The sequence below is a fragment of the Scyliorhinus canicula genome, chromosome 5 (assembly GCF_902713615.1).
Source record: "Scyliorhinus canicula chromosome 5, sScyCan1.1, whole genome shotgun sequence".
Taxonomy (NCBI): domain Eukaryota; kingdom Metazoa; phylum Chordata; class Chondrichthyes; order Carcharhiniformes; family Scyliorhinidae; genus Scyliorhinus; species Scyliorhinus canicula.
Genome location: NC_052150.1, coordinates 96,353,904 through 96,380,399, shown reverse-complemented (window position 1 = coordinate 96,380,399; position 26,496 = coordinate 96,353,904). Strand labels below are relative to the sequence as shown.

General features: G+C 45.7%; 1 protein-coding gene across 3 annotated transcripts in view; it reads right to left on the bottom strand.

Annotated features, from left to right (window-relative positions):
• Window positions 1-1,250: 1,250 nt before the first annotated feature.
• The window catches only part of rapgef5a (Rap guanine nucleotide exchange factor (GEF) 5a), a 282,740-nt gene continuing 257,494 nt past the window's right edge, over window positions 1,251-26,496 (bottom strand). For all 3 annotated transcript variants that reach the window (XM_038797428.1, XM_038797429.1, XM_038797430.1), the window contains 6 exons: window positions 25,173-25,263; window positions 19,680-19,730; window positions 15,835-15,922; window positions 11,600-11,664; window positions 5,621-5,675; window positions 1,251-3,359 (listed from right to left, as the gene is read on the bottom strand). In XM_038797428.1, coding sequence (XP_038653356.1) covers window positions 3,241-3,359; window positions 5,621-5,675; window positions 11,600-11,664; window positions 15,835-15,922; window positions 19,680-19,730; window positions 25,173-25,263 — 469 coding nt within the window. In that variant the 3' untranslated portion in view covers window positions 1,251-3,240. The remainder of the gene's footprint in view (window positions 3,360-5,620; window positions 5,676-11,599; window positions 11,665-15,834; window positions 15,923-19,679; window positions 19,731-25,172; window positions 25,264-26,496) is intronic.

Sequence of the window (26,496 nt, the reverse complement as noted above, 5' to 3'; positions counted from 1 at the left end):
TTGCTCACCACTGAGATGATCAGATTAATATTGCCACCATTAATTGTATGAGAATCAATAAGAATATTTATTAATGTTACAAGTAGGCTTACATTAATACTGCAATGAAGTTACTGTGAAAAGCCCCTGGTCGCCACACTCCGGCGCCTGTTCAGGTACACAGAGGGAGAATTCAGAATGTCCAAATTATCTAATATTAATTGTACACAGTAATGAAACAAGCATATTGAAAATTTTCCTCACATTTTAATAGTAGTTACTTTATTGTCTTAACACTACCCACAAATAACATGGAGAGAAGTCACTGAGATCTGACAACGTGATGGCATTACATTAGGAAAGAACATTTTCAGCATTGGGCTGTTGTAAGATTCATTCTTTCTTAAAATGGTCCAAAAAAAATCTTGCTTTTAACATTCTTATGCTAGTTACGCCAAACTACAAGCAAAATGCTGAAAGACAAACATTGCTAACTAGATGTTTGTTGAAACTGCAGCTGTTAGAGAAACAGTTGCTGCATTTGTAGCAAGAATAAATTTCAATTGTGTCGATGCCACTGAGCATCCAGATCGTGAGTGAATTTTAGCAGACGCCAGAGTGAAAATAGGAGTCTATTCAAAGTCTGGAGAGGTTAAATACATTGAGTACCTGTGTTTAAAGAACTTACTGTAAAAAATAACGGTGAGAATTACACGTGCTATCATAATGTGTAAACTTAACAGCAAGTTAAAGGATTCCGTGATTTGCCGTAATACGTGAATCTCCAGAACTCATTGTTTGTTATATAACCCTCTGTTGTTTGCTTTGCACAAAAGTACATCTTGCCCTTTGCTTCCTGTTATCTTTAAAATGTTCTGGGTTCCCTCACTATGTCTTTATCAACTCACACTTCCAACTAGTTAGGGCACAAAACCTTTTTGGACTGAAGGTGCGGGAAACATCCAACTAATAGCATATGATATGAGATGCCATTAAAGTTGGTAAAGTTGATAATAGTAATTGGTAGCTCATATATCCTTTTACAATGTGATCATTGTTAATGACCATCAACAAACCACTCTGGCCAAGAAAGTGAATAATTTAGTTGTGTACTCTCATTACTCTGCACGTCCTCCCCGTGTGTGCGTGGGTTTCCTCCGGGCGCTCCGGTTTCCTCCCACAGTCCAAAGATGTGCGGGTTAGGTGGATTGGCCATGCTAAATTGCCCGTAGTGTCCTTAAAAGTAAGGTTAAGGGGGGAGGGTTGTTGGGTTATGGGTATAGGTTGGATACGTGGGTTTGAGTAGGGTGATCATTGCTCGGCACAACATCGAGGGCCGAAGGGCCTGTTCTGTGCTGTACTGTTCTATGTTCTATGTTCTATGACTTCAGGTCCTGAATTGTTGCTGGAGATTTTAAAAATGTCAAATTTTAAATTTAAACTTTGTCCTTATTTTTCCGCCCTGTCTCTTTTTTTTCTCTTCCTCTAAATCCAATCTTTATTTCTCTCTTTTTATTTCTATTTCTTTTTCGACTCTAAATCACTTTCCTTCTCAGTTGTTCCTCTGTTTATTTCTCACTGCTTAAATCTCATTGATTAAACAGAATTGATTAAAACATTGTTCACTCAGGTCCCAGAAGCCCTTTTGCCCTCACTATGTCTTTATCAACTCACAATTCCAACTAATTAGGGCACAAAACCTTTTTGGACTGAAGGTGCGGGAAACATCCAACTAATAGCATATGATATGAGATGCCTTATTCCAGCAAGTTCTGGCTGATAAATTTCACTGGAAATCTCCTGGTCTCCTGCTGCAACTACAGCAAGAGATGGGTAGAGCCCCTGCCCTCCGCAAATAATAATAATAATCTTTATATAAATGGCTGGCTCTTTAATCGTCTATACTATTTTCCTGTAACTTCAGCTGGTCTCTCCACTGTATCTCTGACGGGAGACTAAAAGAAACTACAGAACTTCAAGGCCACTATATACAGACTTTACAAAATGTGCTTTATTTATTTTACTTCACAAATACTTCTGGTAGTGTTTTACCAACATCAGTCATAAAACTATCTAAAATCCTATTTAGTGATCTACTTTAAACTGCTTAGAACATGTTATATGTTCATAGCGTTGTAATGCAGTTTCTTATTCCATTGGACTCTTCTCAGAAAGAAATACGTGACAAGCCACCAAAATATTAGACAAGAATTTATTTTACTGGCTGGCCAGCGGTGTTAGAGCAGCTAATGAGTGTCAATATTGCTTGATCCCAGCACATTGGAGATGCAGTAGGTTTTCCACCTTCACTACCCTCCAGAAACATTGGTCCTGAAAAATAGTTGGGGTGGAACGTTTAAAGGGTGTGCTAACCTTTAAAACTTTCCACATTTTCCATCACTTTGACAATACAGATCGCTGGGAATAGGCACCCAGGATAGCGAGGAGAGGCACAGAAGTGCGAACAATTTACAGGCTCAAGATATGACCAGCAATCTTTTAAATAGAGTGGAGTGGCAATTTCAACTGGCAGATTTGCCACTTTATTGGACCAAAGACATTTCTTTGTTGATGTTCGCCCTGATTATCTCTTTAAATTGCTGTAGGTATTTGTCTCCTGTAGCGGTGACCATTCCCTACTCTCTCCAGTGGCAGTGACCATTCCCTACTCTCTCCAGTGGCGGGCACCCAAGAACACGTGGCAAACTGGCCAAAACAAACTCAAATAGGTCCATTTCTGGATATTTTGCCAGGGTTAGAGGCAGGTTAGTCCAAATAGTTACAAAGTCCGCCCTGTCACACATCAGTCTGCAGAATGTCCCAGTCATTCAGTCACAAAATAACACTTAACATCTCTGCTTTGACAGTTTGGCACAAAAAAGTGCATTCAAAACTACTGTCAGGTAATCTGACAGAAATGGATATAATTCTGTCCCGCTTAGTTTAAGCAAGCACTAGTGCTAGTTTCTTAGTTTGCTGGCTGCTCAGTGCTGCTGCTGAAGTTGCTTGGATGATACAACAGGGTTTCCGGGCAGCATACCACGTCAGTTTCTGATCAAACATATTGTTACTTTCACATCTGAAAGTAACCTAGCTTGTTTTTGACCTCTTATGTTGAATTTGCAAGTAAACTGTGCCTATGTTTTCACAGGAGACCCCTCTGTAGCACATTAGTTGTATCACTTTGCCACACTTGCTGCGACCGCAGTCCCCTGTAGAATTTTTCAACATCAGTAATCTTATGGGCAGATGGAGCTTTGGTTAGGTTCTTGGCTCAAGTCTGTGTGAAAGCTGAAATAAGGTCTGTTGGTTGTCAATAATGTGCAAGTGGTGGACATAGGCTTTCACATCCTGGTGGTCTTTCTGAGTGTCTTCTGTACCTGGAGTCAGAGGAGAAAATGCTGTAATTGCTGTCACATTGAAGCATTCGTATTGATCAGCTACGCGGAACACCATTACAGGTGAGAACTGTATTCTAAGTTCCACATAAATGGTGCAGTAATTTTGTTTATATGTAGTAAAGGTGTTTCTGTTACACATCTGGTGATGTTATGGTTGCAGTGTAGGAGTGACTCTAAGGAAATTCATTTATGTTTAGGATTCTCCAAACCAAGTTAAAAAGACATCTATTTAATCCAGCTTGAGTGTTTATTGACACCACTGTGTTAGCTAATGAGTTTCAGTGTCAGCTGATGAATTAGATGCAGGGTGGCACTTATGGTATTATAGGGTGGCACAGTGGTTAGCACTGCTGTCTCACAGCTCCAGGGTCCCAGGTTCAATTCCGGCCTTGTGTGACTGTCTGTGTGGAGTTTGCACTTTCTCCCCGTGTCTGTGTGGGTTTCCTCCGGGTGCTCTGGTTTACTCCCACAGTCCAAAGATTTACAGGTTAGGTATTTAGAGGCATACAAAATGATCAGAGGGTTAGATAGGGTGGACAGCGAGAGCCTTCTCCCGCGGATGGAGGTGGCTAGCACGAGGGGACATAGCCTTAAATTGAGGGGTAATAGATATAGGACAGAGGTCAGAGGTGGGTTTTTTACGCAAAGAGTGGTGAGGCCGTGGAATGCCCTACCTGCAACAGTAGTGAACTCGCCAACATTGAGGGCATTTAAAAGTTTATTGGATAAGCATATGGATGACAAGGGCATAGTGTAGGTTAGATGGCCTTTAGTTTTTTTTCCATGTCGGTGCAACATCGAGGGCCGAAGGGCCTGTACTGCACTGTATCGTTCTATGTTCTATGTTCTAGGTGGATTTGCCATGGTTAATTGCCCCTTAGTGTCCAAAAGGTTAGGTGGGGTTACTGGATTACGGGGATAGGGTTGCAGACTCAATGGACCAAATGGCCTTCTTCTGCACGGTAGGATTCTATGACTTTCAGCAAACGGTCTACTTTACAGTAAAATTGTCTATTTACTCAACAGTGCGGGCTCCTTAAACAATGCACCACAGCAAACAGCCTTTTTAAAAAGGATCTCCACTATCTATAGCAAATTGAAACCATGACAAAAACTACAGCAATGTCCCTTGATAACAGCAGGTGATCACTCCAGTAAACGTGGAGGGTAGTTACATAACACAAATCAATTAATTCCCCCGAAACGTGCAGCAAGTGGAGGATTGTTATGTCCAAATTCCATGTGTAAAATTAATCCCAACCATTTACAAGCATGCTCGAGGGGGGAAATTACCAATCACTTCCATCCTGGTCAGGAATACTGGTGGATGCAGCTGCTAGAGTTTCCAATTGCCTCTTGCAGTGCATATTCTCACCCACAAGTCCAGAGCCAAGGCTGAGGGAACCTAAGTGCAGCCAAAGCATTTTATGAGCATTTTTTAATGCCTACAGTCCTTAGCTGAAATTCCTGCAAATATGCTGAAGTAGATTGGAATGTGCATCTCTTCTTATGTAATGGCTCTCTTTGGAAAGCTTGAATTAAACTTTGAACCATCAGAACTGGGGGGGGGGGGGGGGGGGGGGGGGGGATTGCAGAGAGAGCAAAGCTTCAGTTTGAAAGTTGAGAGTGTTCACCTCTAAATATATTTCAAACGTAGTAACATTAAAAATAGGAACAGGAGCGGGCCATTCAACACTTCAAGCCTGCTCCATTCAATATGGCCATAATTGAACCTCTATTTCAACGCCATACTCCTGGCCTTACCCCATACCGCTTGACACCTTTGGAGTCTATAAATCTATCTATTTCCTTCTTAAATATATTCAGCGACTTGGCCTCCACAGCCTTCTGTGATAGAGAATTCCACAGGTTCACTACCCTCTGAGAGAAGAAGTTTCTCCTCATCTCTATCTTAAATAGCCTACGCTGTACCCTTAGTTTGCCACTCCTTGTCCTGGTCCTGGACCCCCCCGTCAGAGTTAACAAATGTTAACTTTTAGAGTGATTTTTTTTTCACCAAGTAATCCATTTTTACAAAATCGAAATGTTAAATAATTCATTTTCACCTCTGTAAACTCAAATCAGTTTGGTGAATGCACGTGTCAAAAAGGAGCTGCATTAACGGCCAATTGAGAGGGAGAATCCTTTAATTATCTGCTTGCAGCTCCTATTTACCACTCCCTTCCCTATTTCCTGTCCCCAGCCCCAAGTGCAACAACCATCCTAAGGCTCACACTTACCGATCTGATTACTTCTGCAGTGTCTCAGCAGCCTGATGGAATCTGCAATCATGTGCTACGAACAGAGAGACAAGTGATTAAATCACAAGCAGAAACTGCTTAAAGAGCCAGAAGTGAAACAGGAATTATTTTCTATTTTGTTTCTTGGAGGCACTCTTTATTAGATGTTGTTGCTGCAGCATAACATTTCCATTTGGAAGAAGATAAAATGTTGTGATTGCCAATAGAACATCAAGTAAGAGATCTGTTACAAATATAAACGTCTATTTCCCTGAAATTGTCTTAAATCTCATGTCTTAATATTGGTGAGAGGTTAACAGAATCCCTGGAGAAACAGTGTCAGCAATATTTAGCTCATTACCATGGGCAGGTTTCTCCATTCCATAGTCGAAGTGCTCCCGCCAGAAGAGGATCAGAACATGTCCGCGCAGCCACTAGGAATGCAGGGAAGGTACGATTCCATCTATGCAAAGGGACCAGCATGCTGCTCATCTGCATCCCGCCAAATTCTCGTTTCCTCAGGTGAGTGATTCACTGGGGTCGAGAATCCTATTGTGGGCCTGACAAGCTCGAGCAGCTTTTAAGCACTCCGCACACCCCAGGCTCTCATTCCAGCCAAGAAGGTGGATGCAAGAAGACCTGCACCATGCTTCCTTGATATAGACATCAACTAGCATGCCGGTGCCTCATTCTGTCCTCTCTGGATCCCCAAGGATAAAGCAGGTCATAACTGAAGGGAGCGCCAGAGTGGCAGCATGCCCGACTTACAAGTCTGCACTCCCTTTGAAGAATTTGCCATGGAACTCACAGGGACGGGGGCGAGGAGCGAGCTGTGGCTGACATGAAGTTTGGCATGAAATGAGAGTCCAATGCAACTTTATCTAGATGTCCTATCTCAAGTGAGTCTTTCATCTTCCACAGCTCTGTCCTTCACAACAGCTGACCCCTTGTCCTTCATCTTCCAGGACCCCATCAGATGAGGGCAGGCTGTCTGGGGTCACAGTCCCCCCTCCAGACCTTCAGAACACTCCACAGCAGACCTCCATGGATGACAGTGACTTCTTGGCACTGCTTTCACCAGCTTCATCCACCAGTGCAGTGACTATTGCCTCGGTGGGTAATGTTGGAGATCTTGGGTGGGATTCTCCGACCCCACACTGGGTCGGAGAATCGCCGGGGGTCAGCTTGAATCCCGCCCACACCGTCCTCTGGATTCTCAGGCCCCCCAAAAATGGCCCCGGCGTGAATCGCACCACCTGCCTCAGAGAATGGCGGGGACTGGCGTGACGCAATGGTCCCTAGGGCCACCCGAATTCTCCGGGCCGCGATGGGCCGAAGTCTGGCCCGTTTAGCGAGGGTCCCGCCGGTGTAAATCAAGGTAGGTCCCTACCGACGGGACCAGCTCCATGGGCGGCCTCGGGGGGGGGGGGGGGGGGGGGGGGCGTGTGGGGCGATCTAGCCCTGGTGGGTACCTCCACGGTGGCCTGGCCTGCGATCAGGGCCCACCGATCCTCGGACGGGCCTGTGCCATGGGGGCACTCTATTCCTCCGCATCGGCCGCTGTGGTCCTCCGCGATGGCCGATGTGGAGACGAACCCTCCCGCGCATGCATCGGGATGATGCCAACACACGCTGGCGCTCCCGCGTATGTGCCAACTTGCGGCAGCTGGCGAAGGCCCTTCGCCGCTGGTTGGCGTGGCGCCAAGCCCCTTCCCCGCCAACCAGCGGGGCGCAAACCACTCCGGGGCGGGCCTAGCCCCTGAAGGTGCGGAGGATTCCGCACCTTTGGGATGGCCTGATGCCGGAGTGGTTCACGCCACTCCTCGGCGCGGGGACCCCACATAGAGAATCCCGCCCCAGGCTCCTCAGCCATCCTCTGGTTAGCACCACACACATGCTTCAACACATTAGGTAGAGGCAGGAACTCCCGAGAGAGCGGCCGTTCGGAGGGCTGCTCAATCCCAGGGAACAGCTGCCCCCAAGACAGACGTCGCATCTCTGGAAAAGATGATCCCTTAACTGGGGCAGATGAAGATTCAAAGCCAGACTTTCCAGGAGGGTGTGTCAGCTACATTGCAGCATCTACAAGTACAGCTGAAGGAGTCCAATTGCCTTCAGGTGAATGAGGTGGTGCCAACAATGTGTGGCACCCAGGTCAACACTGAAAGGGTGGTGTCCTAGCGGAAGGCCTGGGACAAGGAGTCAGAGTGATGTGTTAGAATGTCCAAAGCCTGAGGCACACTGTTCTGTCCATGGCGGAGGAGCAGGACAGGAGGACACAGCCACAGGCGGACATGTCCCAGGCGCAGGTGGACATTGCTGCGATGCTCCAGAGCTTGGCCCACTCACAGAGGGTCATAACTGAGGGCATTGGCGCTGACTGACCTTAGCTGATCACAGAGTGACATGGCACAGTCACAGAGGCACATGACACAGTCAGAGAGGGACATGACCGAGGCAATAAGAGACATGGCTCCCTCGCTGAGTCACAGAGCACCATGGCTGAAGGCATGGACACCATGGTTTAGATGAAGGTGGGCCTCCAGAACTGGCAGTGCCAGGTGACATTTATGCCCCTGGAGCACACTCCAGATGCTCCTCCATCCCATGCAATATCCCACGGGCCAGCGAGCATCCCGAGGGAGGAGGTAAGAATGAGACCCATCAAGGAGTCTCCTGCAAGGGAGGTGCTGGAACACTTCAGCCCATCTGAATCGCATCCACCTGATACTGGCACACCTGATGGGTAGTAGGCAGAAGAGGGTGACACGTCATCGCCTGTGATGCCCAAATGTCGACCAGGTCCAGGCCCTCCAGACGATGACTGCCAAGCACATCACAGGGCAGAGGGCAGGATATGCAGCAGACAGCCTCCAGCCCTGATATGAAATCTGGGGGGACATCTAGGAGGAGCTGGAGGTCACGGAAGATCAGAAAGAAAGATGACACCCAAGTTGTCTCAGGTGTAGTTGAACATAGTCAGTCAAAGGGAATGGGACACAATTTGCCCATTAAACACTTTTCCACCACCAGTCCGATCTGCTTCTCACTGTTGTCCCATGGGTGGGAAGGTTGGGCTGGCACTGGGTCTTGGGCTGTGGGAAGGGGTTCAGGGCGCATCGGACTCATGGACGTCCCGCAAGCACCTGCCCTCACCGAGAAGTGGCAGGCCGTGCGAGCCGCAGTGCAAGACTGCCTAGTATGACAGCATTCCCAATCTATGAGACCAGATCATGTTCCATCTCGCCTTGCCACCACCCCTCCCCAAAATAACGTGACCATGAGAAGGAGACCCCAATGTATATCCAGGGATCATCCGGGCGGACAGTGGTGTATTATCTAAAAGACAGGAGTGAGACTTTGTCAGATAATAAGGAGCACCAGAGCTCATCTCACAGCAAGTCATCATCATCCTCCGTCCCACAGACAAGACCTGCTAATACTGCTGACCCAGGCCCAACACCCTGTGATGATGCTGGCATGGTTCCATGACCTGTCGAACCAGCTCCGGATCCTGACCTGGCTCATCCTGGACACTGTCCTTGTCCGATGAAGCTGGCCATTTTACCCCCTCCCCCAGCATGTCACCCGCTGCTGCGTGATGTTGTGCAGGACATAGCAATGCATGCGACCCTCTGAGGGCTGTATTGGAGAGTCCCACCAGAGTGGTCCATGCAGTGGAAACGCATCTTCAACGGCCTGATGCACCACTCAGTGACACAGCTGGTTGCTGAGTGAACGTCGTTAAAATGCTTGCCTCTCGGTGTGGGGCCTCCACACAGGCGCCATCAGCCATGACCACAGCAGGTGGGCCTTGTCGCCCACTAGCCAGCATCTCAAGCAAAGGAGCATCTCAAAGATGGCAGGAAACTCCAGGATATGTATCAGGATGTGTGCACCGTGCACGCTGCCTGGGTATTGTGCACAGATGTGCATGAAGTGCAGCTGGTGGTCGCGCACCAACTGCACATTCAGCGAGTGGAAGCCCTTCCTGTTAATGAAGGGCACCCCCTATCAAGCTGGTGCTCTGAGGGCAACATGCATGCCATCAATAACCCCTGGGGCATGCCAGTGAGGGCAGCAAATCAAGCAGCCCGGGCTTCCTCGTGGGCCTGGTCCAGGTTAAAGTGGGTGTAGGCTGCTGCCAGGGCGCATAGGGCATCCGTCACATTGTGGATGCATCTGTGCACGGATATTTGTAAAATTCCAGACATGACCCCACTCGTGCCCCAGAATAAACCAGAGGCATAAAGGGTGAAGGCAGCCATCAACTTGATGGTCACTGGGAGCGGGTGTCCTCCTCCTAGCCCTCATGTGCCAGGTCTGGCACAGGTCCTTGTAAGTAACACCTTAGGGGTGAGTTGCTGATCTTTTACAGCAGCAATGGGAGGTTCAGCCACAGCACCCCGATCCCGAGAGGAACACCCTAGCCACCAAGTCGGTCCCAACTAGTCCCAAAGTTCCAGGCATCCCCCACCCCGCAAGCCCAAAGACATGGAAAAGATACTTACCTCCTTGCTCCCCCTCAAAGGCCATGGTGCCAGGACCCTGTTTGTAAATATTTGCACCAAATCACTCCCATGTGACTCTAGCTGGGAGAGGTGGCGCATAACCGGGAGAGGATGGGGTGGGATGGACATTGGGACTTCTAGCCCGTTAACCGCTTTCAAATGAATGCAAAGGAGCTGCACATTCCCGCCAGCGCTGGGACGGGAATCTCGCCAAGGCTGGCAGGGCAGGACCGGAGGTTGGTGATGGATCTGCTGCCTGGTGCCGATCCTGTTTTTGGACTGACGTGAGATTCTCCGCCCAATCAGGATCCCGATCTTAGCTGCGGGTACTGGAGAATCCCGGCCATTGTTCGTTCTGCCGATCTTCCGCCAGAGTTTAATGGCAGATTGGGAAAACCCGGCAAAAATTCAGGATAGAATAATTTAAATAACGCCTAAACTTCTGAATGCAGGCGCAAATCTCCCTTCAAGTAAATATGACAAAGCCCCACGTTGCCTATGAACCAGATATTGATAAGCAGTTAGCATTGTACAATAATCCTTCAGCATCTTAATGTACCTGCTTCAGTTCTCTCATTCAATCATTAATTTTATTTTTAATGGGATAAAATTCAGATTTTCTGCTCTTGTCGGAGAATTTGGTACACTGGCAGTGCTTACTGCCAGGGGCGGCACAGTGGTTAGCACTGCTGCCTCACAGCTCCAGGGACCCAGGTTCAATTCCAGCCTCGGGTCACTGTCTGTGTGGAATTTGCAGTTCCTCCCGGTGTCTATGCAGGTTAGGTGGATTGTTCATACTAAATTGCCCCTTAGTGTCCAAAAGGTTAGGTGGGGTTCCTGGGTTATGGGGATAGGGTGGAGGTGTGGGCTTAAGTAGGTTGCTCTTTCCATGGCCGGTACAGAATCGATGAGCTGAGTAGCCTCCTTCTGCACTGTAAATTCTATGATTCTCTGATTACTGGAAATATGGGTGACTGGAGTGCACAATTTGTTGATAATCTAATTAGGTGGAAAATCATGAGTCGTGTGTCCCTGCATTTCCAATATGTGTCATCAGTTGGAAAGGTTTTCCACAATGTCGGAAACTTATTTCTTTTATTTAAACCTATAACCAACCCAACATTGAATATCAGTGAATTCACCTTTAATTCCCCAAGTCCAGCTTTTGCTATGATTTGTCCGACAAAGGTTCGAGTCAAGGTTGTGTAGAAACAGCAAAGAGCAGCAAACTCCTGCTTTGCAGCATTATTTTTGTTACTTAATCTGAATTGCTGGATATCTTTTTTCAAATTGGAGCTAAAGATTACTTTGATTTATTAAGAATGGACAACCCTTGACTGGTAAAATTTTAATCAATTGTCTTTGGATCTGCTGTAGGCTTATGCGCCTCAAATAGTTAAACACATGGAAACTGAACGTTCATTGGTAATTATCAAGAAAATACTAAATATATACAAATAACACATACCAGCTTTTCAAAGTTGACAAGATTGTCCAGAAAGGTTTTGTTTCCTTCATGGATAAATGTTACATCTAGCAGAGAAATAAATTGAGCAACAGAACAAAAAAGTCAGAAAGACGGTTAAATGTAGACCACAAGCTAAAGAATAGCGCACTGAACGCAACAAAGATACTGATTTGGATTGTAGTGTTGACTGGGGAAACCATAACATCTCAATTAATTTGTTGAATTATGTAGTTATCATTTAATTGAAGTATTTGGGCAACTTTTTTAAGAAATGAAATGAAAATGAAAATCGCTTATTGTCACGAGTAGGCTTCAATGAAGTTACTGTGAAAAGCCCCTAGTCGCCACATTCCGGCTCCTGTCCAGGAATACAATGCCTATTCCTGATGTACTTCTAATGTTTGCACTAATCTTATCAGTTTCCATGTAAAGTACACACACAAAACTAGTGAAAAATTCCATTTTCATTGCCTGGGTGATAATCTGATGGTGTAGATTCAGATTGTACAGAACCCGCCTGATTTTTATTCTGTTTAATTCATTGCAATCAATGGAATTAACATTGGTTGGTTTAATAATAAGCAGATATTCATTATCTAGGTTCACACTTGAATAAAATGCACTCAGGAAAGGCACTGGGCTACGCCCAGATCTTTGTGCAGCTGTAATCCAACAAGGATTCAATCCTATCAGTAGAAGAAGGGGGCGGTGGGAGGTTTAGGGGGAGTTGAGTGGAAGGAGGGAAATGGTGAGAAAAAGGACATTTAACAACACAAGAAATACATAGGCTGGGATCTTCTGCTCCCACCTATCGTGGGATTCATCGTGGGCAGAACGGAAGATTGGGGAGGCAGCCAGACACTTTGGGTGCAAATTTTTGGTCTCACCCGAAGATCCTGGCCATAGGCCTAGTTTTTCAGAAATTTTTGACAAGCTTCCTTTTCTTTTGTTATTGGGAGTTGAGTGTTTCTGGCAAGACAGCATTTATTACCCATTTTTAATTGTCCTCGAGAAGATGGTGGTGAGCCGCCTTTTTGAACTGCTGCAGTCCATGTGGTGTAGGTACGCCCACAGTGCTGTTACAGAAGTTGTTCAAGGATTTTGACTCTGTGACAGCGAAGGAATGCTGATATTTTTCCAAGTCGAGACGGTGAGTGGCTCGGAGGGGAATTTGAACTGGTCATATTCCATGCATCTGTTGCCCTTGTTTCTCTTGGTGGTAGAGATTGCAGCTTTGGAATATGTTGATGAAGGAATTTCTATGGTGGCTGCTGGGCATTTTGTAGGTGGTACACACTGCTGCCACTGTGTGTTGGTGGTGGAGTAAATGGATGTTTAAGGTGGTGGGCGGCGGATAGGGTGTGAATCAAGTGGGTGTTGAACGTTGAGTGTTGTTGGAGCTGAGCTCAACAGTCTGGAAGGAGGGTTGGGGTTTCCAAGGGATTGTTTCTTGTATCGCTGCTTTCCTTTATATCATTATACACGTCTGTAAAAGATGAATGCTCATGTCCAAGGTGTCTTGTTATGCTCTAAGTGTGGCATAAGCGGCTTCCTTGTGGTGCACTTGACAAAGGAAGGTTCAGACGTGGAGATAACTTCAACACATTTATTAAATTATATAAACTTCCATTACTCAGGTTCGACACTACTGCTAATCCTACTTTAGCTACCCAGACTGACTAACCAGTGTGCTACAATCCACGTGGTGGGAGTGATATTGGATCAACCCTGTGTCTGTACTCACTGACTGTCTCCACTGGAAAGAGGCAGATCATGTGTGTGGTGTCCTTTATATATGGGTTGGTGTAATGCCCTCCTGTGGTCGTGTCACCTCTGTGTGTATTGTGAATGCCCATTGGTCGTGTCCTATCTAACTGATCTATTGATTGAGTGTGTGTGTGATGTCTCTGGTGCTCCCTCTAGTGTCTAGCTAGTCTACATGTATTTACATTAACCCCTTGTGTATTTACAGTGATGCACATCACCACACAAGGGACAATTTTAAAATTGGTACATGACACAAAAATCTGTGAATATTGTGGACTGGGAGGAAGATACCGATAGACTTCAAGCGGATGAACAAAAGTTGGTGGAACGGCCAGACACATGGCAGATGAAATTCGATGGAAATGCAAAGTCATACATTTTGGTAGGAAGAACAAGGAGAGGCAATATAAAATAAAAATATATTTAAAATATCAAATAATTCTAAAGAAGATGCAGGAAGAGAGAGATCTGGGGTATATGTGCACAAATCATTGGAGATTGCAGGGCAGGTTGAAAAAGTGGTTCAAAATGGATCCTTGGCTTTCTAAATAGAGACATAAAGTACAAAGGTAAGGAAGGTATGATGAACATTTATAAAACCTGGTTCAGCCTCAGTTGGAATATTGTATGAAATTTTGGGCACTGCCCTGTAGGCTGGATGTGATAGCTCGAGAGAGGGTGTGGAAAGAATTTACAAGGATAGTTCTAGGGATGGGGTTTTTAGTTGTGGGATAGACTGGAGAAGCTATAGGTGAAGGTTGAGAGAGCATTTGATAGAGGTGTACCAGGTGATGAGGGTCTAGGCAGAGTAGATAGGGAGCAAATGTACCGATTGGTGGAAGGGTTCAGAACTAACAGACACCAGCATAGGGTGAATGGCAAAAGAATAATGGCGACAGGGATAAACCTCTTGATGCAGTGATTAGTTAGAATCTGGAATGGTTGGAGTGGTCGGAGGCAGATTCAATCGCAGTACTTAAAGAAGAATTGGATAAGCAGCTGAAGAGGAGAAAAAATGCAGGTTAAAAGAGCAAAGATGGGAGTGGGACTAGCTGATTGCTTTTGCAGAGACCTGGCATCACGGGCCATACCATCTTCGTCTGTGCTATATCCATTCTATGGTTCTATGATAAGTAATGAAGAGTCAGAAGTTTGTAATTTTGTTTAAAGTTTGCTAATAGAAAAGAAAATTATAGAGGTGTCACATTATTAAAATGAGGTGCAACAGTAGGTCAATGGGTCAAACAGTGGTTAGGAGAGCGAGCTAAAGCATATTTATGCAATGTCCTAGTGAATTCCTAGTGAATCTCTTCAATCTGGTACGACCTCAGATGGGATTGAAGAGGAGAATTGCCCTCATTGTGTGTTAATTAAATAGTTGCATGGTGTTCTAATTAGAAAAAAAAGATCTTCAGAGCTCATAGTGGAAAAAAACATGAAACTATTAGCATGTTATTTAGCTTTAATAAAGATACAATTAACTGTTAGCAAAGACATAGAGATTGTACTGTTGCTGCATAAGGTGTTGTTCATCCTATCTGGAGTGTGTAGTTCTGTGATCTGTGATGTGCCTAGTGCTGATCGCGCGGTCATACAAAGGATATTGTTGTTCTTGAGATAGCAAGGAGACAAATACTGAGGGTGATTTGTGGTCTCAGGAATTTAACTGATGAGAAAAGGTCCAGGAAATTCTTGGACATAGAGGAGACTTTGAAATTAGAATGATTATGAAAGAAATTGACACGGTTTTATCTGTACATATTGTTCATATATGCATTAATGTTAATTAGAGGGACGCATGTTCAAATTGGAAAGGTAGGTGCAAGACCAGAAGATAGACAATACTTCCTCACCCAAAGGGGAATAGAAATTGGGTAAATTAGCAATACAAATGGGTAATAGTAGCAATAGGAAATGTTTTGGGAGTGAATAGGGCAAGGGGTAAGTGAGAAGATGGGTAGATGGGCACAATACTCATTTCCTCACCTGTGGACATTCTTAGAGCTCAATTTTCACGGGTTTCCCTAATTTACTGCAGTAACTTCGGCCGAGCAGGTATTTAAGCTCCAATGTTGGCAGAGGCGGGATTGGTAAGCAGATTTCGAGCTTTAGTCAAGAAACTTGGAATCTGATTCCATTAAATCTGGAAGTGATCGGGTAGTGGGTGGATTGGGGTCAGATTTGAGATTTAAATGTTATGCATTTCATGAATGAACCAGGTGTTCCTCTGTTCACAAAATGTTGACAATATTCCATTTTTGAATTGTTAAGCAGAGTTAAATACTGCCATTGGTGTACTCATGGATTTAAATGAAAACTTACTAGTCATATCAGAAAATAGCTCATGTTTATTCTTGTTTTCCAATCATAGGATTATGTTGCCAAAAAACCCAAACAAGTGGCACTAAATTGATCTATTTTCCAGTTAGAAGTACTCAGCCATCAGGACGAACCCAGTCTGAGATTACCTTTCAGCAGCAGAGGCATGAAGGGAATCTTTGGTGGCTGCATCGTTTTGAAGGCATCTCTATATGCTTTGTGGTTCAGAGATGGATCCTGTAAAATGGTGAGACATTTAAATGTGCTGAATACAAAAAACAAATGCATTGATAACTACTGCATGCCACTTCAATAAACCATTGCCATTTTCGGTCTTTCAGTTTAAAAAAAAAACATAATTCCCATGTAGGTTCTCTTGATCAGCAGCTGTAATTTAAAAGGAAACCCGGGAGAAATGGTATTAACAACTGTTTATGTTTTTTCTGGGATTTCTGCTGAACTTCTGTCAAAATTATTGTGAGCAGACATGGAACTACTAGTGCATAGAGGGGTGATGGAAGGGCAATAAATGTTTACACTCATCAAAAAGAGACGGTTATGTTCCTTTGCCATACCCATCAATCATTCCCAGGTTGAATCACGGCCTGTCCAATCATGGCTGATCATCCAACTCAATAGCCTAATTCTGCTTTCTCCCCATAGCCTTTGACCCCATTCTCCCCAAGTGCTATATCCAGCCGTCTCTTGAATATATTAAAAGTTTTAGCATCATCTACATGCTGTGGTAATGAATTCCACAGGCTCACCATTGTGTGAAGAAATGTCTCCTTATCTCTGTCCGAAATGGTTTACCCGGAATCCTCAGACTGTGACCCATCATTGGTAACACCTTCCCTGTATCTACCCTATCTAGTCATAGAATCATAGAATTTACAGTGCAGAAGGAGGTCATTCAGCCCATCGAGTCTGCACCAGCCCTTGGAAAGAGCACCCTACCCAAGCCCACACGATCACTCTATCCCGGTAACCCTGTAACCCCAACCAACTTTTTTTTGGACACTAAGGGCTGTTTAGCACAGGGCTAAATCGCTGGCTTTGAAAGCAGACCAAGCAGCACGGTTCGATTCCCGTAACAGCCTCCCCGAACAGGCGCCGGAATGTGGCGACTAGGGGCTTTTCACAGTAACTTCATTTGAAGCCTACTTGAAATGAAATGAAATGAAAATCGCTTATTGTCATGAGTAGGCTTCAATGAAGTTACTGTGAAAAGCCCCTAGTCGCCACATTCCGGCGCCTATCCGGGGAGGCTGGTACGGGAATTGAACCGTGCTGCTGGCCTGCTTGGTCTGCTTGAAAAGCCAGCGATTTAGCCCAGTGAGCTAAACTTGTGACAATAAGTGATTTTCATTTCATTTTTTCATTTCATAGCTCCCTTTAAGATTCAGCACTCTGGTCTCCAAATCAACTACTTCACTCTCCATCTTGATAAAAAATTCTATCACGTCATGGTTGCTCACCCCCAAGGGGTCTCGTACAGCCAGATTGGCAATAATTGGCTTCTCATTACACAGTACCCATACATGATGGCCTGCTCTCTAGTTGGTTCCTCCACATATTGGTCAAGAAAACCATCCCGTATATACTCCAGGAATTCCTCCTCTGTGGCATTGTGGCTAATTTGATTTGCCCAATCTATGTGAAGATTAAAATCACCCATTATCACCGATACTCCCTTATTACATGCATCTCTAATTTTGTGTTTAATGCCATTCCCAACCTCACCACTGCAGTTGGGGTCTACATATGACACCCACTAATGTTTTTTGCCCCTTGCTATTTCTCAACTCTATCCATACAGATTCCACATTGTCAGAGCTAATGGCTAGGATTCTCCCCTACCCGGCGGGGCGGGGGGGTCCCGGCGTGTTGGACTGGCGTGAACCACTCCGGCGTCGGGCCGCCCCAAAGGTGCGGATGTCTCCGCACCTTTAGGGGCCAAGCCCTCACATTAAGGGGCTAGGCCCACGCCGGAGTGGTTCCCGCTCCGCTGGCTGGCATGAACGGCTTTTGGCGCCACGCCAGCCAGGGCCGAAAGGACTTCGCCAGCCGGCGTAAATCTGCATATGCGCCGGAGCGTCAGCGGCTGCTGACGTCATACTGGTGCATGCGCAGGGGAGGGGGTCTCTTCCGCCTCCGCCATGGTGAATACCCGGGGTCAGATCACCCTGCGCCCCCCCCCCCCCCCCCCCCCCCCCCCCCCCCCCCCAGGACCCCAGCGCCCACCCGCGCAGCCAATCCCACCGGTAAGGTAGGTGGTTTAATCCATGCCGGTGGCAGAGGCTTGGCAGCGGCGGGACTTCAACCCATCGCGGGCCGGAGAATCGCCGCGGGGGGCCCGCCAACCGGTGCGGCGCGATACCCGCCCCCTGCCGAATCTCGGGTGGCGGAGAATTCGGGACATGGCGGGGGCGGGATTGACGCCGGTCCCGGGCGAATCTCCGACCTGGCGGGGGGTTGGAGAATCCCGCCCAATATTCTTTCTCACTACTGTGTTAATTTCCTCTTTAACTAGCAGTGTCACCTTTTCTTTTATGCCTGTCCTTCCTAAACATTGAAAACCCTGGGACATTCAGTTCTCATCCCTGGTCACCCTGCAGCCATGCCTCCCTAATCCCAATTATATCATACCCATTTCTATCTATCTGCACGATTAGTTCATCCACTGTATTGCAAATGCCCCATGTATTAAGGCACAGAGCCTTTAAGTTTGTCTTTTTCACAATGTTTGTCTTGCTCCCAATATTTTTCTCTATTGCCCTGTTTGAATTCTGCCCTTGGTTTCTCCACCTATCACTTTTCTTATTCACTTTTCTACCTTTTGATTTTGTCCTTGCTCCCTCTTTCTCTGACTTTTTGCATAGGTTCCCATCCCCCTGGCATATTAGTTTAAACCCTCCCATCAGTTCCAGTCCTGCCCAGGTGTAACCCGTCTAGTTTGTACAGGTCCCACTTCGTCCAGAACCAGTCCCAATGCCCCAGGAATCTGAAAGCCTCCCCCTGACACCATCTCTTCAGCCATGTATTCATCCTATATATCCTGTCATTTCTACTCTGACTAGCACGTGGCACCGGTAGTAATCCTGAGATCACTACCTTTGAGGTCCGATTTCTTAACTTCCTTCCTAACTCCCTGTATTCTGCTTTTAGGACTTCATCCCTTTTTTTTACATATGTCATTTGTACCGATGTGCACCATGACCATTGGCTGTTCACCCTCCCCCTCCAGAATGTCCTGTACCAGCTCCGAGACATCCTTGACCCTAGCACCAGGGAGACAACATACCATCCTAGAGTCTCATTTGCGGCTCAATCCCCTGTAACTATTGCATTGGCACACTTATTACCCCTCCTCTCTGCAGCAGAACCAACCATGGTGCCACGGGTTTGGCTGTTGCTGTTTTTCCCTGAGAGACCATTCCCCTCAACAGTATCCAAAATGGTATATTTGTTCTGTTGGGGAATGGCCACAGGAGATTCCTGCACTACCTGCCTTGCTCTCTTGCTCTGTCTGGTGGTCACCCATTCCCTTCCTGCCTGCAGAGTCTGAGCCTGCAGTGTGACCACCTCTCTATACGTGCTATCCACGATGCTCTCCGACTCGCAGATGCTCCACAGTGTCTCCTGCTGCCACTCCAGCTCTGAAACTCAGCTTCCAGGAGCTATAACTGGAGACACTTCCTGCACACGTGCTGATCCTGGGGACTGGAACTGCCCCAGCCTGCCACATGGAGCAAGAGGAGCAAACTACGGCTTGGAACTGTCCTGCCATGATTTTTTCCTTTAAATTAAACTATTTACCTTTCATTCATTTACCTTTCTTTAAATTAAATTGTTTACCTTTCATTCATTTTCTTGGTATCTACATCTGAAATCCCAACATGTGAAACGTTACATTGGAAATGTAAATTCAGTAAATGCTCCCAAAAGTGATGTCTTGAATATTGTAAATGTTACCAAGTGTACTGGCACTTACTGTTAAATGCTCAAGTTCAGAGAAGAGCTTCCTAAATTTCCCAGGCACCTTCTGAGGAAGAAACAAAGCAGTGTAAATATGAGTAGGTAATATCCCTTAAGCAAAATACCATAAATAACAATATGTTGTTCTCCCCAGGATTGTTTTCCAAATAGGGATAGCTAGAATCAGTGGAGGTTCAAAAAGGCCTGGGGGTTCATGCACAAAAAATACTAAAATGTCAATAACAGGCACAGAAAATAATAAAAAAGAAGAATTAAATGTTGGTCTTTATGTCATGAGGACTAGAGTACAAGGATTTAGAAGTCCTGCTTCAGCTATACAAAGACCTGGTTATACCACACCTCGAGTACTGTGAGAAGTTCTGTGCACCACAGCTTCAGAAGGGTATCTGGCCCTTAGAAGGAATGCAGCACAGATTTACTAGAATGAGTCCTGGGGCCGGATTTCCATCTCCAAATGGAGGTAGGAATCGGATGCTAAATGCTTTTGGAGGAGAAACAATTTACCTTTGTCTTGCCAACACTGCACCATTTTCATGTGCACTTTTTGCAGTTCAGGAAGGTCTAGTATGCAAAACGTACATACACTTCTTCTGAACTCAGGGTCCCCATTGTGAGGACACTGGAAAATTGCATTTCCTCCAGCACACCATTTTCATATGATGGTGTGGGGTTTGGAAGCCATAAAAACCATGTTTCCTTAAAGAGGTTATGGCCACCGAGGGGTTGGGAACATTCTGAGAATTAAGTTTAAAATGTTTGACACCTTTAAATATCACTAACAGACGCTGTATTGTAATATAAACGTGCTTTTAATGCAATGTGTCAATCACAGAATCACAGGAAAATACAGTGCAAAAAAGGCCCATCAAGTCTGCACCGCCGCATGAAAGGCACCTGATCAGAACAGCACGGTGCTGCAGTGGTTAGCACTGCTGCCTATGGCGCTAGGGACCCGGGTTCGATCCCGGCTCTGGGTCACTGTCCATGTGGAGTTTGCACATTCTCCCTGTGTTTGCTTGGGTCTCACCCCCACAACCCAAAAATGTGAGGTTAGGTGGATTGGCCACACTAAATTGCCCCTTAATTGGAAAAAATGAATTTGGCACTCTAAATTTATAAAACAAAACAAAAGGCACCTGATCTGCCAATCCTAATCCCAGTTGCCAGCACTTGGCCCAAAGCTTTGAATGTTAAGACATGCCAAGTGCTTACCCAGGTACTTTTTAAAGGATATGAGGCATCCCGCCTCTAGCACCCGCCCAGGCAGTGCATTCCAGACCGTCACCACTGTCCGGGTTAAACGGTTTATCGTCAAATTTCTCCTGAACCTCCTGCCCCTCATTTGGACTTGTGTCCCCTCGTAACCGACCCTTCAACAGCTATTCCCTATCCATCCTGTCAGTGCCCCTCTTAATCTTGTATACTTGATCAGGTCGTCCCTCAGTCTTCTCTACTCCAGTGAAAACACCCCAAGCCTATCCAACCTTTCTTCATAACTAAAATGTTCCATCCCAGGCAACATGCTGGTGAAACAGCTCTGCACCCATCCAGTGGAATCACCTCATTCCTATAATGTGCTGACCAGAACAACACACAGTACTCCAGCTGTGGCCTCACAAAGTTCTATACAACTCCAACATGACTTCCTTGCTTTTGTAATCTATGCCACTATTGATAAAGGCAAGTGTACCATACGCCTTTTTCACTACCCTATTAACCTGCCCTTCTGCCATCAGAGATCTATTTACAAACACACCAAGGTCTCGTTGTTCCTCACGACTCCCCAGTGTGGTGCCATTCATTGAATATTTACTTGTCAAATTGTTACTTCCAAAGTGTAATACCTCACACTTTTCAGAATTAAATTCCATCTGCCACCTTTCTGCCCATTTGACCATCCCGTCTTTATCTTCCCGCAAACCAAGACTCTCGGCCTCACTGTTAACCACCCGGTCTATCTTTGTGTCATCTGCAAACTTACTGATCCTACCATTTACATAGTCATCTAAGTCATTTATATAAATAATGAATAATAGGGGACCCAGCACAGATCCCTGTGGTACGCCCTGGACACTGACTTCCAGTCACTAAAGCAGCTGTATGCTTCCCAGAGCTCAGCCAGCTTTGAATCCATCTTATTAAGTTATCCTGTATCCCATGTGCATTTGCCTTCTTTATAAATCTCCCATGTGGGACCTCGTCAAATGCTTTGTTGAAATCCATGTAAACTACATCAACTGCACTACCCTCATCTGCACATGCTCAAAAAATTCAATCAAATTTGTTAGGCATGACCTCCCTCTGACAAAGCCATGCTGACTATTCCTGGTCAAACCTTGCCTCAAATGGAGCTAGGTTCTCTCCTTCAGAATTTTCTTCATTAGTTTCTCCACCACTGACCTGTGACTCGTATGGGCTTGTCCTGCAAAGGTAAGTTGAGTCTTATATTGACCAATATTGTGTGCTTGTTGTCATACATTAAAGTACTTTGTCAGTTGTCAAAAGTGCCATGGTGCATTAAAAATGCAAAACAAAAGTTCTGTCAACTTCTGCTGGCAAGAGCTGTGATTAAAATCAGTTGACAGCAATGGCTAGTAAAAAACCTTTCTGTGAAAGTTGAAAAAAATCACTGCACCTCCTCCCTCCCATTGATTTGCAGGCACTATGCTTTGACGTGGGAATGGGACATCATTCTGTTCTGCCAATTTCAGGAAATGCAACTCAATGCTTTTGTTATGACATCTGCAGCCATTACGAATGCTTGGCTGGGTTTCAAAATCAGTTAATAGCTTTGGCTCAGCTCAATGGTTAGCACAGTTGCTTCACAGCACCAGGGTCCCTGGTTCAATTTCAGCTTGGGTCACTGTGTACATTCTCTGTGTCTGCGTGGGTTTCCTCCCGGTGCTTCAGTTTCCTCCCACATGTCCCAAAAGATGTGGCTGTTAGGTGATTTGGACATTCTGAATTTTCCGTCTGTGTACCTGAACAGGCATCGGAATGTGGTGACTAGGGGCTTTTCACAGTAATTAAGTAACTTCAGTAACAGTGTTAATATAAGCCTACTTGTGACAATAAAGATTATTTTTTGAATAATAGCTTTGGAAGATATATGGAGGACATGGAGTATCTTAGAGGCAATAGGGCGGCAGAGGGATGGGTAGGTTGAGTGGGCATGGGGGAGCCATGGGTGTTCTGAGGGGGCACAGAGCCCCTTAAGCATGTTGGGAACCAGTTGCTGTGTTGATAAACCAGAACTGACCCACCTCCGCACTGACAATCTTCACACACTTCATTGTGAATTACAAAACACACTGTGAACCCGACTTGTACGAGAAGACAAAACCCCTGGGCAAAGTCACAAATACGTCAGGTGCACATTCTGGAAGGTGCAGTATTGGGCAGGTTAGGTTTTCCTGAGGTCACACAAAACCTGTGCCCCTGGATTGGCCTCTTGCCTGCAATTGCCAAATTATGAGGAGAGATTATATAAACTGGAATTTAAAAGGTTAAAGGCAAATTGATTGAAGACTTCAAGATGTTAAAGGTAATAGGGTAAAGTGGGGGAAGATATTTCCTTGGTTTAGGGCACCTAGAAGTCTAAACATTCGAGCCAGGCCTGCCAGGAGGGGAGTTAGGAATCACAGATACAGGCAAAGAGAGGTAGAAACTTGGAATTCTCTTTCTGAAAATGGCAATTGATGCTGGATCAACTATAAATTCAAAATCTAGATTTTTGTAAACCAGAGGCATTAAGGAATATAGGGCAACAGTAGGTATATGGAGTTGAGGTACAAATCAGGCATTGTTTCATTAAATGTTGGAATGGGTCAGAAGAGCTAAATGGTCAGATCCTGTTATTATGTTTCGATGGATTTAGTGTGCAAATCTGAAGCTATTATTCTGCCTTATTAAAGGATTCAAATGCTCATCATTTCATCCATCAGATTCAAGAAATTTAAGTGTGGAATACAGATGTGTGAGAGGTCATTCTTGCTATCTTTGTGCATGCTGGGGAGATTATTTTTATTCTGTTATTTTACACCTCTGATATAATGGTCATGATATGTATAGGGTCCAGGGAGGATCTGGGCGAACGTGGTAACAAGTTGGTCATTTGGAAAGACCAGAGATGTGGACTTTCTGCTGACGTTAATAATAGGATCACAATAATGTTTACCTTTCATTTCTCAACAGAACTTTGGAAGAGTGATTTGTCCTTTTTTAATATTTTTATTAAAGGTATTTTGCATATATATTCACCCACATTGCTGCCTTTGGTGGCTCGGAGTCCTGCCAACTCAACAGAATCCATCTCCGGGCTATCAGAGAGGCAAATGACAAAACATCGGCCTCTCTCCTCACCTGGACTCCTGGCTCTTCCAACACTCCAAATATCACCACCTCCAGACTCGGGACCACCTCTACGGTCAGAATCTCGGACATGATGTCCGTGAACCTCTGCCAGAACTCCCTCAGCTTGGGACATGCCTGACCCTCACCTTCTCCCCCAACTTCTCCTCCTATTTGCGCTTGATCTCCTCCACAGGAGCACCCTACCTCCCAACCAGCTCTCGATAAATGTCTGCCACTCTCCCCTCTCCAATGTCGTCTTTGGACAATAGCTTATCTTGTAACACTGGAGATGGCAGGCCCGGGAAGGACTCTTTCCTCACAAAGTCCCTCACCTGCAGGTACATGAACCTATTCCTCTTAGGCAGCTGATACATTGCCTCAAGCTCTTCCAAGCCCACAAACATACCCTACAAACAAGTCCCTGAAGTACTCTATCCCCATCTGCCACCAGCCCTGGAACCTCGCATCCAGCCCGCCAGCACAAACCTATGATTATCGCATTTCGGCGCCCACAGAGACATTCCTTCCAACCCAAAATGTTGCTTGCACTGATTCTAGACTTGCAACACTGAGACCAACACCGGGCTCATGAAATACCGGGCCAGAGAGAACAAAGAGGGTGGCAACAGCAGTGCCCTCAAACTAGTCTCCCTACGTGATGCTGCCTCCATCCGCCCTAAACCAACCCCTCTTCCACTGCCCATTTCCTGACCATTGCGATATTTGTAGCTCAATAGTAATTCAGCAGACTCACCGTGCCAGCACTCCACCCCCCTCCAACTCCCTCACCCCCTTTCCAAAAAACACCCTCCTCACCCACGGGGTTTTTTCTACCCACACGAATCCCGAAATTATCCCATTCACCTTCCTAAAAAAGGACTTGGGAACAAAGATGGAATACGAAGAAGAACTTCTGCAGCACCGTCATTTTAACCGTCTGCACCTGCTCTGCTAACGACAAAGACAACACATCCCACCTCCTAAAGTCCGATTTCATACCCTCCACCAGTCGCGCCAAATTTAATTTATGCAACTGGACCCAGCTCCACGCCACCGGTATCCTGAGACACCAAAAGCTCACGCCCACCACCCTGATGATAATAGTTTGAGTATTTTAATGAAATTCTCCCCTTACCTCCCATGTTTGTGAGAGGCGGCAGATAGCTGCACCGTTGAGACCCATGATTATGGCGAAGAAGGAGTTAACGTTCCTCAATGCCCTGCAGCTGGGAATTAAGAGGTTTCAAGTTAGACTGAAGTTTAAAGTCTAGGATCATGCACAAAAAATACATACTGAAAATTGTTCATTGAATAAGTACGCGTTGTCTGCTGTCCATTATTTTACACAATTGGCAGGTTAAAATTAGTGCAACTTTTCCTATCTTCTCTCACCCATTACAACAGGTTCTTCATGTGATAAGAGTAAAAAAAAATGTTTTCTGTTCCTGTATGATGGTCAATTATTTGAAATGGGGTCAAAATAGTATCTGTGCTATTCTCAATCCTCTTAAAAAGCTTACTGTTCAATTTTATTTCTATGTCACATCCGAAGGGTCAGGTCAAACATTAATCTGGTGTTACCTCAGATTACATCTCAGTACGCCAGAGTCACATCTTCATTTATACTCTGATGATTATCTTAATGTAACAAAAACATTGATGCTGAGTGTGGCCTCGGGGGGGGGGGCATTCCCCACCTGGGGCGCTGTAATAAATAGTGTCTTTAAATAGCGGGGTCATTGTTGGTGCTACAAGCAATGGGAACGACACAGTTAGTCACGCCCTGAATTGACTCGATTATATTTTTAGTTACATTGCGCCCTCAGTCTCTCACTCACTCTGCACACTCGCTCAGTCTCTCACACTCAACCTGCACACTCACTCACTCAGTCTCTCACACTCACTCCGCACACTTGCTCAGTCTCTCACACTCACTCTCCTACTCTCATTCTCAATCCCACACATGGTGGCAATTTCTAGCCTGCATGAGCCGTCAGCGAGAATGGCGACAATGGCGCAAATTAAAGCGAGAATCGGGAAATGCGATTTTTGCCGGTGAGATCGCTTTTCCTGATTTTCCAGGCCCTTCGCTGGTGATGTAACGAGAATCGGCGCCACAGAAGATCGTGAACCTCATTGAAATACATTAGCATTTTATTAGTGAGCCCCCCCCCCCCGCTAGGACCCCCCCGGAGCCCCCCGCTTACTGAATATTCATCGGTCACCGGCGACACATAACTCCTGCTCGATTTACAACAGCTCTATAAAAAATGAGAACCTGTTGATGTCACATCCGAAGGGGATATTGAAGGTGAGTGCTCAGGTCACCATTACCCTTCTGGGTGTCAATTACAGAGGGGCACCGAAGTGGACGTAGGTATCCCAGATCCGTGTAACTTGGGGCCATGGGGTAGAATCAGTCTTGACATTTTAGGGGGGGATGTCACTCGCAGGCCCTA